This window comes from Chinchilla lanigera, unplaced genomic scaffold (assembly GCF_000276665.1).
Source record: "Chinchilla lanigera isolate Chin_1 unplaced genomic scaffold, ChiLan1.0 scaffold00073, whole genome shotgun sequence".
Lineage (NCBI taxonomy): Eukaryota > Metazoa > Chordata > Mammalia > Rodentia > Chinchillidae > Chinchilla > Chinchilla lanigera.
The window spans coordinates 3,124,068-3,142,026 of record NW_004955474.1 but is presented as its reverse complement, the minus strand read 5'-3'; the positions used below and the strand labels follow the sequence as shown (position 1 = coordinate 3,142,026).

Sequence of the window (17,959 nt, the reverse complement as noted above, 5' to 3'; positions counted from 1 at the left end):
TTAAATTCCTTATAACTTCCAAATGCATCCACTTAAGTCTATAACTAGATACATGTTTTATATTATGCTTACATTAGTTTAGTCTGGTCAGATATCTTAGTGATCATTATAAAAAACAAATCTCTTTTGCAGGCATGTCAATTCAGAAAAATTTACATAAGAGAATTTTGAGTAGCAGCATTTTTACCTTGCAAAATAAAAATGGGATTATTGAGTCTAATAGAAGATCTTAAATTTTATCAGTATGTCACTTTAAGCAACTGTCTTAGTTACTATTCTTATTGCTGAGACAAAATACCTGACACCCAGAGTTAAAGGAAGAGAAGTTTATTTGGCTCCCAGTTTATAGAGGTTTCAGTCCATTGTCAGTTGGCTGCAAGGCAAGGTGGCATGCCAGACAAGCATTGCAGAGGAGAAACAGTTCATGGTGTGCAGAAGGTAGCAAAGCAAGCAAGGGTCACCTACAGCTTTTTCTATCGCTTATATCTTATCCAGGCTACTTAGGGCAGGTAGCACTCACACCCTTAATCTTAGTGCCCTTGATCCTAGCATTTCACGATGAATCTATCCAAATATCACACACTGTAGATCCAGCCAGCTCTGAAAAAGCCCCACCTGTGACTGCATGAGGTTTTGGGAGGACGTCTAGGTATAAGCCATAATAGCAACACTGGGAAAATGGATCCTATAAAAATATCACCAGACATACCTTTCTGATCTTTTATTAATTCAACTTCTCTGGAGTTTTAGGTTATAAAGCATGTTACATCACCTCTTATTATAGCCAAAATGGCATTATGATTATTATTATTTCCAACTCACAGATGGGAAGCAGGTTTACAGGTGAAGTGACCAACCAGAGCAAATGGTGACTTGACAACAAATTTGGGCCTAGAAATAATTAATTCCTTTTTTTGCAAAATTTATACACACTCATATAGCTGGAAGAAATGTGTAGCATATTTTCCCAACTTCCTCTGTGATGGCTGTAAGGTCTCCTCTCTTTTCTGCTATGTATCTGGGAGGCAGAGTGAAACTTAGGCCTGAATTCTGAAAGGCCTTTAGTCCAGCTGCTTTGATTTCATCATCTCTAACTTGGTGCATCCTGTCCTCTCATGAAGCAGTCACCACCATTCCCCAGTTCCTGCTCTGAGGTGGACCCTGCCAGTTGAGGGCAAATGAAATGGTCAATTTAGGGAGTTTTTCATCAGATCTCTTGCTTTGTGTGTGTGTGTGAGTAAGGGGAGCAGAGGGAGAGAGACAGGGTCTCCCTGTGCTGCCCAGGCTGACCTCAAACTTCTGTGCTCAACTAATCATCTTGCCTCCGCTTCCCAGGTAGCTGGAACTACAGGCGCTCACTACTCTGCGCAGCTTCTTTTCTAGTTTATGAGGGTAAAGAGTAGGATTATATTTAGACTGAAGGGTACATTGAGAAATGGGTAGATGGTGGGCTGTCATCTGTCATCACTGAATTGCTGACGCACGGACACCCGCTACCTTCGTTCCAGGTAATATGCATGTGTCACTAGCTGAGGCCCTGGAGGTTCGGGGCGGACCACTGCAGGAGGAAGAAATATGGGCTGTACTAAACCAGAGTGCCGAAAGTCTCCAAGAATTATTCAGAAAAGGTAAGTTATTGTAATTTTCTTTAAAATTTGTATATTCAAACACTGTGATTAGATTTCTGTCTTGTTTTGGTATTCTTGTACTTTCGAGAGAGTATGAAAAAGAAACTTCATCTTATCTCTCTTAAGAGAGCTGACAGTGCTCTGATTCTGTGTACCAGGCCCTGGAAATACAATGCATTATCAAAACAAAAAGCATCCCTTGCGTGTTTGGAGCTTATACTCCAGTGTAGAAAGCAGCTATTAATAAAATACATCCACACGTGTAAAAATTACAGCCGTGACAGGTGCTGAAGAGGAAGAGGTTCAGTGACTGTGAGATAAGCAGTGGGCAATCTGATTTGGTTACAAGGAGGAAAAGGAGGGCTTCCCTTTGAGACTCCTCCCTGAACTGAGAAGTGGAAGGAAAGTCCAAGTTAGCCAGGTGAGAGGGGGGCGAAACTCTAGCAAAGGAAACAACATGTGTCCCCCCGACCCTGCATTGGATGTCTGCTGAGTAAGTGCTAGAGTGTGGTGCTTCCTGATAGGTCCAAATGGTTGTGTGGGAAAGTGACTCAGGCACCTGGTCATCTAACACCGTTTGAGGTCATGCTGAAAACACCATCTGAAGGTGGTGTTTGTCATTCACATCATAGAGCCAACACCTGTGTAGAATACTAGGAAAATAAACCAGGTTTCACCTAATGGAAAAAAAAAAATTGGTCTTTAAAATAGAAGTGCAGAATAAATTAGACACAATAAGCACAACAGAAGTAGATGGGGACTCGGGGTCCTGATAGCCCTCAGAGGGCGGAACCTGGAGCAGCAGCGCTGGCATCACCTATGAACAGCATCGCAGACAAACGTTTCTCCCCACACTAGAGACCCATGGTGGAAGAAACTTGGCATGGAGCCCAGCAGCTCGAGTTTTACAGCCCCCAGTTTTCCGCGTGCTACCACTGAGAGCCAGGAGTCATGGAGACCTGGGGAGAGGCGTAGGGGTGACTGTGGGTTGAGTACAGGGAAGTACAGGGGTAGAGCATTTAGGGACGGGTGGTAAAGTTTCATTGTTCATATTATTTTCGAATTTAGGGACAGGAACTTGCAAGCAGTGTTAGGGCCACCCGTTACTGCTTCTTACTCAGCTGTATGAAAATCTTTGATTAGAATCACGATTAATGTAAAGAAAAATGGTTTTTTTATCTGAAATCATGCACCAAAAATCTAGTTATTTTAAGTAAACTCTATTGCTATGCTTGTTTCACTTTAATTTTTCAGAAAATTCCGAAGGTTAGGTACTCTAAAAAATAGAGCAGTTAACCACTCTCTAGAGGTATTATTGAGAAAAACTGTGTTGGTGGCATTACTCAGTTAATCACCAATTAACAATAAACAGTCAGTGAATATTGAAGAAACATCTGCTTGGGTATTACGTGAGAGATCCGAATAAGTAGAAGGTATCACTATTGCCCCTAAGGCGTTCATTATATCAAAAACAAATCGATGCATATGAAAAGTTTACCCCTTAAACAGTGTGCCAAATGAAAGAGACAATGAGTATTACAGATGTTCAGAGGAGCGGGAGAGAATACTTCTGTTATTATGCTGAGGCCAGGATCACTGCCCAGGCAGTGACTCACAGAATATAAAGCATCTTCCACCCTGTAAGTGTCTAAGTGTGTGTCCTTTGAAATTTTGTAAGGGTGATAGAGATCGACTGTCTGAATTTACAGTTCTTGTCATTGAGAGGCAATTATTACATAACTCATTGGCACATTACAATAAAGAGATTTACTGAATGTGTTATAAAATTAATTGTGAGGCAGCTGTGTGTTAATTCTGCCCAATGGGAGCTGGTTACTCTGAGGCCTCCAGTCTAATTCATAGAATGATATCAGTAACACAGAGAAATTAAATTTGGCTGCTTTGGCAGTTGGGAGCTTACCAATTATTATGATTGCTAATTAAAAATTTCTGTTTATTTGAAGGACCCAAATACTTGATTTATTTGAAATTCTGATTTTTCATTCATTTCATTTGGCAATGGTTATTTTACTACAGGTTCTTCTCTGGAGTCTTACTATAAGCGGAAATAAAACTATTTACTATTAGTTTGTTATTTTTCGGATAAATTGTGTTTGCCTTCATTCTCTGGTAGACACCTCTATGAAAAACAGTGAGAAAGTTAGAGAGAATGCAGGTAAACCAAAGTGGCCTTCGTGAAGTTTAGTTTTCTAAAATGTGTTTGCCTGTCTCAGTTTTCTTTGTTGTTCTGTGTTTCCTTTGTTTTGTTTTTTGTCTGTGTCTTTCTCCCTAGATCATCTTAATCTCATTTGTTACTTTATCTTTTTCCGTAGGAGTGCAAACATCCTGTTGGTATTCATAATAAAAAGGTGGAAATAAGCATTGAGCAAAATTCAAGAAAATGATGTATCTCTTCATGTTTTTGAGCCTTCCAGAAATTTAAAGCTGTTAGCATTTTTAAAACAAAATATTTGTGATTACTAGTCATACAGTAAAGGTATTTAAGGATCTTCTTAATTTGAAAGAAACAGCCATCCTCAAACGTTTCTCTTCACAGGAGGAAAAATTTAAAACTTAAGAAGCATGCATTCCCACACACTTGGTGATGAGGGTAGTTGATATGGAGAGTCCTTCCTGGTCCTCATCTCGGTCCTGGAAGTTTATAGTTGTAATCCCATGGAAAAGTTATTGGAATCCCATCACATTAATTCCAGTCTACCATTCCCAGTGTAACCCACAGCATAAGACACAGTAATATATCCAAAATAGTGGCGAATCAAGTAGCTCCTGAGACCTGCTAGAATGATGGTTAAGTGGAACAGAGGCCTTGACCCAGGGCTGAACCCAGGTTTTATTAATTCATGAAGAAGGGAGTGGCTTGAGGATGAGTGACTGTGAGAGTGGCGGGAAGTATGTGAGTGCTGTGAGCTGGGCTGGGTAGGAGGCCTGAAATCATCCGTGCAATATGCAGAGAGAAGGATCTGCAGAAAGAGTAATAATCTGCATAACACAATTGAGATAGTATCTAATGTTTTGGGGTCAGTGCTTCAGCTCTGATGCATAAAGTTATGCCCCGGGAAGTCATGGCCTCTTATCTTGAGGCTGGATCCCAGCTGACAGTGTGGAGTGTGAGTGTCACTCTCCATCAGATAAGGGAAAGTCCTCATCAGCTCTGTACATATCAGTACATAGAAACAGGGTCAGATTCAGCCAAAATGGAGACAATTGCTCCTCCTTCAAGGAGAGTCACCCAGGTGGTCCTCCACAGGTTGGGTTTCTTTTTTGTTTTACATTTTTTAGTTTTATTAATATGTGCAATCTATGTGATTACTACTTAGAGTTTTTTGAGATTCATGTGTTTGTCTGTGATACTGAGGATTGAACTCAGGGTCTCACACATGCTAGGCAAGTGCTCCACCACTGAGTACATCACTAGCCCTTTTTATTTTTACTTTTATTTTCATTTTGAGACAGGATCTTATTAAGTTTTCTAAGCTGGACTTGAACTTGTGATTCTCCTGCCTCAGCCTTCTTAGTAGCTAAGATTACAGGCATGTACACTGTACGTGGTTTTTCTTGTGATGTTGTGTATGGCCTGTCTGTCATTATTCTGTGGTTATTTGAAAAGTTCCAGTGCTTTGTATGTATAGGCTGTAACAGATTTCTTAATGTGTGTGATTTTAGTTTTTTTAAAATAAATCCTCATTACTTGAATACTTGATCTGTAAAAATTCCCCACTGTGATTGTGTTTCAAAGTTCTGTCTTCTTACCTCTGTCTGTATTTATTTCATGTAGTTTTGTTTGATATAGTACTTAATGACTAATATAAGTGGACTGGATCTTTTCACTAATCTTGTAACTACATTTTCTCTAGTCTAGTTTTATACCTGTATATATGTGTATGCTTAGTTATAGTTGGTTTTGTTTTGTTTTGTACTGAGCTACAACTCCAGTGCTTTTTAAATTTTTCACTTTGAGACAGAGTATCACTAAGTTGCCCAGCCTAGCCTCAAATTTGTAATCCTCCTGCCTCAGGCTGCCAGAGTGCTGGGATGACAAGTGTGCGGCACTGTGCCTGGATTCTAGTTTGTTCTCTGCATTGCCTTGGGTTATTACTCCTCGCCATTTATCTAGAGCAGTGGTGGCATACCTAAGGTATACATGTTATTAGTTTAAGACAAAAGATGTTAATGTATGAATTCCTTTTTCTAAACTATTGTTTTTCTAAACGATTCAGGTTTAATTGCAGTGTTGGCACTTTGTGATAAATAAGGGGGTTTGGGGTGGCGGGTTAGGCACACGCTACTAAAGGTTCATCATCACTGATCTAGAGTGTCTTTCTTCTTTTATTTCCATGTGCTCTACATTGTAATTTAGATATTTTCATAAATAACAGGTAGCTGGATTTTACTTTTTTACTTATTTAAGGAGTTTCTATTCTATACAAATTAGAATGTAGTCACTGAAATAAAAGTTCTGGGGGTAATTTCATTACAGCTTTTACTATACGTATTATGCTTCCTAATTATATGCTTCTCTATCTTAGACCAGAAAAATATGTAGACACAGGAAAAAACAAACTAATCTCTCTTATACGTTCAGTCAGTGCTATATAACAGCCACTGTTAATTCCTATCATTTTGGTCTGAAACCCCATATCATTTTTATTATTTTTGCTTTCTTTTGTTTTTGTATGTTATTGGTATTTTGCTATTGTTCTTTTTTTCTTTCTCTCTTTCTTTAAAATAAAAATTAAAAAACAAACTTTCCATGACCAAATATGTCTGTGTGTGTGTGTCGGGGGGACTGTTTGTGTGTTTTCCCATCAGCAATTAGTTTTACAACCAGAAACCAGCTGCCCTCCAGGTCGGTTCTGATCACAGCTAGAGACTTCAGAGCCATGGGACTGCCCTGTACTTCAGATAGCCACTACAAGCTCCAGGTTGTTTTACCTGTGTTTTTGGCCTACTAGCGAGGATTGGGGCTCGATTAATTTGTTAGAGCAGCTCCCAAAACTCAGGGAAACACATTTACCAGCTAATTATAAGGGTATTACAAAGAATGCAGCTGCGTGGGAAAGGGGCATTATGCGTACCTGTCTGTCTCGGCACACCGCCCCCTGGGAACCTGCCACGTAGGCAGTGTCTGAAAGCTCTGTGAGCCCAAGTGAAGCTTCTTTATGTAGGTGTGATTGACTACATCATTGGCCACTGATGATCAGCTTAACTTCCTTCCCTTCTTTGAAAGGTACTTGCTGGACTAATACTGCTACCTGCACTCTAGACCAGAGTGGTGACTCCAGACCTGGGGGTGTCTGTAATGTTGTAAAAGATTTGTGTATTTGGTCTTTATTTGTGTTCCTGGGCATACAACTTCCAAAATCCTGGGAATCTCCAAAGTGATGTCTTTGTGTAGTAATGATTTGAGTGGCAGTCCCTCGGTAGCTTCAGGATGAGGGCTGCCACAGGAAAGATCACCCAGGATTAGGCGGTTGGAACCTTTTGGCCTCATCTCCCCACCTCCAGGGAGAGGAGCGGGGTCGAAGATTTAAGCTGATCACCAGTGGCCAATGCTGTAGTCATCATGGGTGTTTAATGAAGCTTCCAGATAGCTGGAGATGGAGCTTCCTGGAGGTTGGTACCCCCAGAGAGAGCATGGAAACTGCATGCACCTTGCCACATACCCTGCCCTGGGCATCTTTTTTTTTTTTCTGTCGTCTTTTTTTGAGACAGGGTCTCACTGTGCAGTTCAGGCTGGCCTTGAGCTCACTTTGTAGCCCAGGCTGGCCTCAAACTCCCAACAGTCCTCCTGCCTCAGCCTCCCAAGTGCTGGGATTATAGGCGTGCACCACCACGCCCAGCTCCTGTGTCTCTTGTCTGTCTTTGTATCTGTGTCTTTTGTAATATTCTTTATACTGTTATCAGTGTTAAATAAGGCATTTCTCTGCTTCTGCTGCTCCAGCAAGTTAATCTGATCTGAGGGAGAGGCAGAGGGAACTTTAATTTATAACCCACCAGTCAGAAATGTAGGTGGCAACCTGTTGCTTCCAGTTGTTGTCTGAGGTGGAAGCAGTCTCCACACGCATAGTGTCAGAGCTGAATTGGATTAGTGAACACCAGGTTGGTGTTCTGTTCGTAATCATCTGCTTGCTTGGTGTGTGTGGAAAACTAATGCACATGTATGGTCCCAGAAGCATGCTGTAGAGGCACACCAGGGAGGAACTGAGTTTCTTTTGCTCCATTTCAGAATACACATTTCACATTTTTCTGCATCACAGATGAACTCATGTCAATGGTCAGTGGTCCTAGATGGTGAAAAACAGTGCTATTCTCTTACCTTTTCTGGATAGTCTTTACAAATGAGAGTACTGGTACCTTGAAAAACTTGATTTACAGTTGTATAGATTGCCCCAATCTGTAAATTATTTTAGTTGTTGAACTGCTGCCCTTTGCAGAAGACAGCTGTTTTGAATCTAGGGAATTCAGATGTTAGAGTGGTTGATTAGCTGGCATTCACCCTTGCTCAGGGAAGGGTTTAAGTGAATCATGAGTCCTTTATATACAGCCATTTTCTGGTTCCTTGTTTAATAAGTAATAATAAAATAGTTAAAGAGTTAATCCAGAAACTTAAAAAGTTAATAGAATAAAGTGTATAATAAAGAGAGAAGTACTAAAAATATACAAGGTATACTGTCAAAATAAAAACATTTAAAGAAATATCAGAAAACATCTGGAAAATTGAGACTAAATAAATACATATATATATTTTCTTCATTTTTGGAAGATGAATTTGAAGAAGGTTGTAGAGAAAAGGCCCTATAGCATCTTTGACTGTATTTCTTTATAAAGTCTTGCTTATTACATACATAAGTGAGAACAACATTACTACAGGTATCTGGAGCAAAGATCAGACTTCTTTTCATTCCTTAAATGTTTTAAAATCACAATTTGTAGATACTTTTTAAAAACTTATTAGAAATGAATGACCTACATTAGAAAATTCAATGAACTCTTACATTTTTATGTAAAATTACTTTTATTACATAAGTATTTTCAGGGAAAAAAACTTTCATATTGAAAGAAAAAAAGTTAGAAGAAATGCCTACATAAACTTAGAACCATCCACATATATTTGAAGGGTCAAACTCTTAGAGCTGGTGATACCTTAATTTATTCAGTCTAGTAACTTTAAAGACAGAAAGAAACAAGGTCACTTGTAAGTATATATTGGCAGAACAAAAATACTGTAACTTTAAAGCAAATTATTGCAGCAGTACTTATTTAGAGCTACAGAATAACTTCATGTGTGCATGACAACAAAGTTAAAAAGTTAATAGGTCTTCTAGGAGCCTAGCAGTAGGATAGTTGAAAAACAGTATCAGGTAACACAACTTTAGATTTTACAGATATTAAAATAATAAAAAGTGGAAATTACAAAGTTATTTGAAGTAGTTAACAGTTTACAAGAAATGGACACTTTAGAAGATAAAAACTACCAAAACTCACTCAATAAAAAATAAACAACCTGGGGCTGGGGATTTAGCTCAGCGGCAAAAGCGCCTGCCTGGCATGCGCATGGTCGTGAGTTCGGTTCCCGGTACCGGAGAAAAACCAAATAAATAAATAAATAAATAAATAAATAAATAAAAATAAACAACCTAGCTGGTTATGGTGGCGCATACCTGTAATCCTAGCATTCAGAAGGCTGAGGTAGAAGAGTAGCAGCGAGTTCAAGGCCAGCCTGGGTTACATAGCGAGACCCTGTCTAAAAAAAAAACCTGAATAACCTAATTTATCTTATATCTATTAAGATGATTAAATTTAGAATTTAAAATGCTGCACAAAGAAAACTTCAGATCCATGTCACTTCACTGAGGAATTCTCCTGAAAATGTAAGGAAAGAATAATAACAATTTTATATAAATACTTGTATAAAATTGAAGAGGAAAGTATACCTCCTAACTCATGTTATAAGGATAACAGTACAGTACTGTTTAAAAACCAGACAAATATATTAGAGAAAATAAAGCTACAGACCAACATACCTTATAAACATAGATGAAAAATTTGTTAGAAAAATTGCAAAAGTGATAATGTATCATGATCAGATGTATCCCTGGAGTGAAAGGGCAATCTTGGCCCTAACATTCTCAACTTAGTATCATCAGCATTTTAACAAACTAGAAAGGAAAAGCAAATGATCATCTCAACAGACACAGAAAAATATTTGCTAAAATCCAACAACCACTTCTAAAACTCCCTCCCTCCCTCCTTCTCTCTCTCTTCTCTGTCTGTCTGTCTCTCTCTTGCTTTCTCTGAATGAGGAATAGAAAAGAGGTAGCCCAACCCGAAAAGGACGTCTAAAAACATTGCAGGTAATCTCACACTTGGTGCTGAAACACTGAATCTTTCCTAAAAGCAGGAATAAGTCAAAGAGGTCTGTGCTCACTGTTCATTTTCCACATTGTATTCAAGTTCTAACCACTTCAGTGAGACCAGAAAAAGGAGTGGAGAGCATCCATATTAGAAAAAAACGTCAGATTACATTTATTTAAAGATGATATCCTCTATGTACAAAATTGGATAGAAACTACAAAAAAGTCCGCTAAATAAGAATTATTTGGGCTGGGGATTTACCTCAGCGGCACAGTTCCTGCCTGGCAAGTACAAGGTCGTGAGTTCAATTCCTGGTACCGGAAAACAAACAACAACAACAAAAAAAACCAGAAAAACAAAACAGAAAACAAAAAGAATTATTCAAGTTGAAGGACACAAGACCACTACACAAAAATCAATTGTCTCTTTACATCATAGCAATTAACAATCAAACTGAAAATTTCAAATGCTTCGTAAAAATGGTAAAAAAAAAAAAAAAAAATGAACTATAAGTCTGGGCATGGTAGTACACACCCATAATCCCAGCTGCTTGCAAGGTTGAGAAAGGAGAGTTCCAAGTTTGAGGCCAACCCTGGCGATTTAGACTTTGTGTCAGATTTTAAAAGGCAAGGCATATGTAATTCAGTACTTCCTGAACCAATTTGCTACAGTGCTGAAAAAAAAAATTTTAAATACAAAAAAAATAGGAGTGAATGATAGAAAAGATATGAAGACCTATATAATGAAAACTAAAAGCAATGCTGAGAAAAGCTGAAGATCTAAATAATGGAGACCTGCGGGGAGACCTGTACTGTGTTCCTGGATCACAAGACTCAGTATTATTCACAGGTCAGTTTGCTCTAAATTGATAGACTCATCAGTCCCAATAGTCTTTACTTTTGTGGAAATTGAGAAATGTGTTCTAAAATTCACATGGAAATTCAGTGTAATTAGAGTAGCACAAACAACTTTGAAAAGGAATGTTTGAAGACTTAGATTACATCTGCAGTGATGCAAATATACAAAAACATTAGTAAAACATAAGAGTCCAGAAATAAACCCACACACTGAGCTTGCAGTTGACTTCCTGGGATATTTTTAAAGCCTTTGTAAGAAATACAGAAAGTTTTAACGGATTAAAAGATTTCTGAGTAAATCTTTGTACACAACCCTTAGAAGACCAGATCCCAACTGGTCCGTTTTTACTGCATTCCTCATTATCTGCAGTTATAATTTTGTTGATTAAGAGGGTGTATCAAGTTGTTTCTGACATGCTGCATCTTGTCTTGCATTTGTAAGGCCAGAAGTAGCAGGTCTTTCGAGTTAAATCTGTTTGAACGGGATAAAATTAACTCATTTGTTCCCTTGAAACAAACTATAAAACATGAAATTAATGTCTAGCATTCTTAAAAGGAACAATATAGATTATCTAGTGAGTAAATGAAACACTCCTAATGTACAGTACCTTCCTACGTGCACAAGAATAGTACCCTGTGTGTGAGTATGAAATTATTTTTATTTTAGATGTTCTAAACAGACAATCTTAAAAATGGAAAGATTTATATATTTAGAGGGAAAAGTTGCTGAGGTCATACTCTTTGGTTCCCTCCTTGGTGATCTTATATTTTAATTTTTATACCCAGAGGAACTTTTTAATGTTGAGCTATAGTTATACAGTAAAGAGCATTATTCTTACTTGTACAGCCTGATGAAATATATGAATGTGTGAGTACAGTCCAATAACTGCCACCCGGATCAAGATGTAGCATATTTCTAGCACCCAGAAGGCTCCCTTGCCTCCTTCCTACTCATTCTTTGGTCACTAGGGGAGTTCAATGCTATGATATAGCACTTAGGCAACTTGGCCTAGGTGTGAACATCATACAAAGACAATCCTACAGTTCGTTTGTGTCTGACATCTTTTATTCAGCATCTCATTTTAGGATTCTTTCTTTACTTTTAACCAACTTATATTTCCATACTCCAGTATTATTCTGGTCAGTTAGAAATTACATTACAAAAATTGACTGTAGGATTGATTCACATTATATAACTAAGATTTTTTTTTAAATGCTTTACAATTTTTTAGCTTTTTTCTGAAATACAGAAATTTAAAGGTGGATGTATGGCATATCATTTCGTTAAGATTTTTTACTTTCTAAATATTTCTTTTTAAAAAATGAATAATCCATTTATTTCACAAATGATTATTCATTCAAATAATCCTCTTTTTTCTTTTAAAAGAAAAGTATTTTTATAGTGTAAGCAGGGGGATGATATCTGAAGAATAGCAGGAAAAAAGTGGCATTAGTAATCAGAAAAGTATTTTTCATATGTGGAATCATGTTGTCACAAGACGGTTCCTCTAGAAAACTGGAAATAGAAAATATACTCTAATCCTCATTGATCTTTTCATGCAACTGTCCATAAATGAAGTCTAAGTCAATGCCAGACACCCCCCCTTTTTTAGATTATTGGGTTTTTTTGTTTTTTGGGGGTTTTTTTGTCTTTGCATAAATTTCAGGCCCTTGAAAGTAAAATGAAGTCACGAAGTTCATTCTTTAAATTTTTAAATTTTCCCTCTGGTTTTATGGGGATTAGTAGAGGTGGAAGAAGAAGCTCTCTTTTAGCTTGAAACTATATCTGCACTTAGGGGAAAATTCTCTTGCTTTGCAAAGGACCCTTATCATAAAACGTATTTACAGCATTAATTGTGTTAGTTTGTCTGGTAAAATGACCTGCAGAGGCTATCATGAAGTCATCAGGTGGCAGTGGAAATGCCAGCACTGAGAGGGTTAGCACTTTGTTCCAGAATTGCTTAGACAGAATAGTTAAAAGCCAGGGCTTAGTCACATTCCCATCACTGGGACAAAACACCTGATGCCTGCAATTTAAAGGAGGAGAGATTTGTTTTGGCTCAGTTTTAGAGAGTTCGGCCATGGTCAGCTGGCTCCCAGGCAGAAGAGGCACGGTGGGAGAGCCTGGCAGAGGAACACTGCCCCTCCCACGGCACCCATGAAGCAGAGATTAAAGGAAGGTGCCTGGGGCAAAACTGCACCCTTCCGGGTTATACCCCGTAACCCACCTGCTTCACCCAGGCTCCACCTCCCAGTGACACATTCAGTGTGCTGCCCATGATCCACTCACCTGCCAAGTCCACTTCTGGATGTACGAGTCTTTTGGAGATCATTTTAGATCTAAGCCATAATAAGCAGCAATGAAATTAAGTTTTAAAGCAGACTTTACCATTCGTGGTTAATATTTTTATAACTGCTTAGATAGGATGGTCAAACAAGATATGTCTGTTATATTTTCACAAAGAAACCACATTCAAGCATATTCCTTCTTAAGACATCTGCCATCTATATGGTACAGCCTTCTCTCAAAGCTTGGATCCTTCTTAAGGAAATAAAAATCCATGTTAATCCCAGGACCTTTCGTAGGTACTGTTGTGCTTAGTGACACATTCATGTATCGGATGGCTGGAGGAGTCCATAGTGCTCATCCCACAGCTTGAGCAGGTGCAACATAGATATTTACTGGGTTTACAGAAAGCACTGGCAAATAAATAAAATGTATAGGAAGTTCATTTGTTTTTTTTTTTTCTTTAGAACCAGGTAGAAAAAGCTAAATGAAGATAATGTTATTAGGTGGTATAGGGAAGAAATCATTCCTACCTGTTGCTAGCTTTATAGCTGAGGCCCTTATAACAAAATAGATTAACAGGAGAAAAGCACAAAAAATTTATTTTTCAGTGATGTAGGAGGCTTCAGCATTGAAGACCCAAAGAAACAGACAAATCTATGAATATATTTTATTTTGGTTGTCATGCTAGGGAATTTTATTTCTAAATGTCAGTTTGTGAGTTGGGAGCCATTTAATCAGCCTCTCCCTTGTAAACAGGGAAGAGCTATTTATGTCTCATTTCTAGTCTAAAACTATTTCTGATAGTCATTCTGCCTTTCTAATGCAATGACATTACTATAATTTTAATAAGATAGCTACTTTTTTACTGTATTTGCCTCACTTGTAACTTTCTAAGCTGCAAAAAAAAAAAAAGTTTTTTTCAAAAAACACATGTGGAAGTATATAGTCATATACTCCATCTTATGATGAACTTATCAGTTGACTTAGAATTGGAGCAGATGTAAAAAGTCAAGAAGTCAGTTAATGGTACTGTGATATTTTTTTTTAATGATACTATTTTAATGCCCTTAAATAAGAGCAGTGGTTCTTCTTTGTGTGTAGGTTAAGTTGGTATGAACATCTGAGTCCCTAGGAAGCTTTTTAAAGTTATGTGAAGAATCCAGTTTCCAATCTCCAGAATTCACACAGAAACTCCTGTGTCTTAGGAGACAGAAGGCCTGTGTGGTTTCTTAATGATCTCAAGTCTCCAAAGTCAAACACTTAAGTATATTTGTTTCAATGTTGAGATTAACTGGGCTGACACTTACTTTGAATTATACTTGAAAATATAACTAAACAAGATTGCAGAAAGAGAATCAATCCAAAGTATTCTTTGCATGAATAAATACATTGGTCAACCATTTAATGCCTGTTATTTTTAGTAATAAAACCCACTTTGGTAAAACCAACTTTATCGGTTTTACCAATATAGTTTCCCTGTGTGTTACTTATAAGCTCAGATCTCATGTTCTGTTACAAGCTTGCTTAGTTCTGGAATTACCTCATGAATCCTGCAGCTACTTACCAGAACAAATTGCCAGAAGCTTGACTGATCAGAAGCCGTTCCAAGGTTCCACTGCTTATGATTTATGCAAGCAGCTTGCATCTGGTTAGTCATTTAAAAGCAAACAAAAACAAAGACAACATGAGTGTTTGTGTGGCTATAATCATTAAGGAAAAAGTGGTTTTTTTTCTCCTGTGAAGAAAAATTCATAAAATTGGTAAAAAATTGGGTAATTTTGTGTTATCAAAATGCTACATACAACTTCTATTACAAAATTTTCTAAAATTATAATACTATAGTAATACATATATCCAAATAAGCTTTTTATTTAGTGATTCATTTTATACCTAAGGATAATGACTCAGTACAGTAAAAGATCAATTTGACAAGTACAGTTACTCAATAAATACTAATTGGCTAGATAGTGATAATGGTTCTAAATTGGGGATTTATGCTAAGAATGCCATGTGATAAATAGAATGCTTATAGAAAGACTAGCCCCCAGGGAACTAATTACAGTTTAAAGAAGTTAGTATTTTAGAATACTTTGTACTCAAATCATCTATGTTTTAAATATGATTTCTAGGTAAGATGTGCAAAAAAAAAATCTTAAAATCCGAGCAGTTTCAGAATTTGATGTTATTCTAGAACTGCAGCCCTGGTTACGTGCGGTGCACTCCTCCTCTTCCATTAGAAGACACACTGAGGGTGTGAATGGGAATGAGTTTTGAGTGGTGACTTTTCTTAGATGCCCACACTTTCCTTCAACCTCCTGAGTATACAAATAAAGGCGCTGTCTATACCTGCTATCTTTAGAGGAAAAGCTTTATTAAATAGTGATAGTGTAACTTTTCTAGGTGCTTTTTTTATTCATCCTCATAGTGACCTTATCTCTGAGGTATTTTTTTAAAAACTGCATTTACAGAGAAGTAAATTCAGGAACAGAGAAGCTAGGTAACTATGTAGTGAAGATCACAGTTGTAACCTCTAAATGCAGACCTAAGATCTGAACTGAGGGCTCCCGTCTTAGTCTGTGCTGCGTCCAGCGCAGCTCTCAAAGTTCTCCAGGAAAGGATGGTGAGAGAATGTTGAGAAATAAGGATAAAAGGCAATACATAGAAAGCTGAGGTCAGGTGGAGCCCTCTCTCTGGCTGAGAGGAAAAGGAACTGCTCAAGCACCTCAGCGCCTTTATTTGTACACTCAGGAGGTTGATGTCAGTTTCAGCCCTGCTGCCTAACAGCTTGGCCTAGCTCACCTGAACACCTGTGTTCTTGGAACTGGAATAGCTTGTTTTTGTGGCTCACCTCACATGTGTGATCCATCTCCAGCATTAGCCCCTCCCCACAAGTCTGTACTCCCAACATGATACACACTGTCTTTCTTAGGTAAGTGAAACTACATACTAAATTAATGAAGTTAGATATTTAAAAAACAATGAAACAGAGATGACAGGTTCCATGATATCTTTGCAAATCTCCTAGATGAGCTTAGAGATTTCTGTGATTAGCAAGGTCTGGGACCTACTACCACAGAATAAAAGTTCTTGAGCACCAAAGACCTGTGGGAGTTTATTAAGTGAGTGAATGGCAGTTGAGTGAATGCTGTTGAGTGAATGGCTATATCAAAAAAACTTACATGATATAAAATGTCTTTAGAAAGGCTGTCATCATCGATTTACATTATGGTAGACATCAGTTTGCACAATTTATTTTTAAAAAGTGATTGTTACTCTTTCATTTAGAACAAGTAGTTTTTAAAGTAGTAGCAAAAATTAGGGAGAATTAATATATTTTCAATTTATAATCAATCTATAGCGTATACCAAAATTCCAATGAACCTTAAATAATTTATCACAAAACCTTACCATCAAGAAAATGTTAAAATGTAGGGAAACTCTTATAACCACTTTTTTGTTTCTGCTTTATGTTCTGTCACATGGTTGACTTAATAATGTATGTATTCTTATACATCTGTGAACTGAATTTTTGCGATACCTCTGTTATAGGGTGAATTCATCAAATCTTTCTGCATATATTTTTGCCAAGCTCCTTATTAGAACATATAAAATACAAGGACTACACTTTCTTTACCTGAATAGGCAAGGTTTTTCAGGTCAATTTTATATTGTTCTAAGTCCCTGGGTAATCCTCTGATACTTTTCATTACTGTTCCTTTACCTTGTTTTCTATCTATTTATGATCATTTTCCTAATTTTTATACTATATATGGGAGACAAAAAATTAAGGAGGAAATGTAAAAGAAATAACAAGGGCCCTCAGGAAAAGAAACTTAAGGGTTGAAAAAAGGGCACCAAGATGGTGGAGTGATAAGCAGTACAGAAAGAGCCTCTCCAAGAGCTGCTGTGCAGACACTGGAATATAGCAAAGTGAGGAAGACAAGAAGGAGGGAGCTGGGTCCACTGGACCCAGGAAGGATCTGAGTGTAAATTGAAGCCCATTGAGAGAATGAAGAGAGAAACTTCAGTGAGGAAGAAGGAGGTAGCTGGTGGCACCTTGTCCCTGAGATAGGACTCGCTGAGGAGTGGAGCAGTTCAACCAGTGGACACATGGTGAACTCCTGGCAGTGAGAGCTGAGGGCTCAGTCATCCCATGTGAGAGAGCGATTAGCCGGGAGCCATCTTGGAGAGGGGCCAGCTGAGCTCAGAACTCAAGAGTGGCTGCTGGCTTCATCTAGTGGCACCCAGCTGGGCTCAGGCCTGCACAAGGAGCACTGATGACTGCAGGCCAAGTGAGTCTGGTCTGGGCCAGAAGGTACAGGCTCCTTGACCTTATCCATTCCCCACCAAAAAGCTACTGGTGTCTTAACTGGGATAAATTGGCACAGACTGGGACTCTGTCTCCACATGTCTACCAGTGACAGCAGAGACAAACCTGGAATTGGACTTTTTCTTTCTTTCTCTTTTCTTTTTTGTTGTTGTGGTGGTTTTATTTTTGTTTTGTTGTTTTTGTTTTTTTCCCCTTCATCGTTTGATCTTGTTTTTATATGAGTGTGAACGTGGTTTCCAGCCTGTTTGTGGTTGTGGTTCTGTTCTGTTCTTTCCTTTACCTCTTCCTTGCCTCTTTCTCTCTACTCCTCTGCCCCAGTTTCCCAAAGTTGGCATGATCCCTCTTCATCCTCCAGCCTTGCTTCTAATTACATCCTTTTCTTCCACTTCTCTATTTTCTCCCTAACCCATTCTAAATTCTAACCCTTGAAGGCACAATTGACATATTAAGGGCTTGTGTACTGCATATAATTTTCTGG

The 17,959-nt window shown here is 38.0% G+C and overlaps 1 protein-coding gene across 13 annotated transcripts in view; it reads left to right on the top strand.

The window, feature by feature from the left end:
* The first annotated feature begins 1,506 nt into the window (after window positions 1–1,506).
* Window positions 1,507–17,959, top strand: part of Ptpn13 (protein tyrosine phosphatase, non-receptor type 13 (APO-1/CD95 (Fas)-associated phosphatase)) — a 152,412-nt gene continuing 135,959 nt past the window's right edge. For all 13 annotated transcript variants that reach the window (XM_013502743.1, XM_005401354.2, XM_005401349.2 and 10 more), the window contains exon 1: window positions 1,507–1,628. In XM_013502743.1, coding sequence (XP_013358197.1) covers window positions 1,514–1,628 — 115 coding nt within the window. In that variant the 5' untranslated portion in view covers window positions 1,507–1,513. The remainder of the gene's footprint in view (window positions 1,629–17,959) is intronic.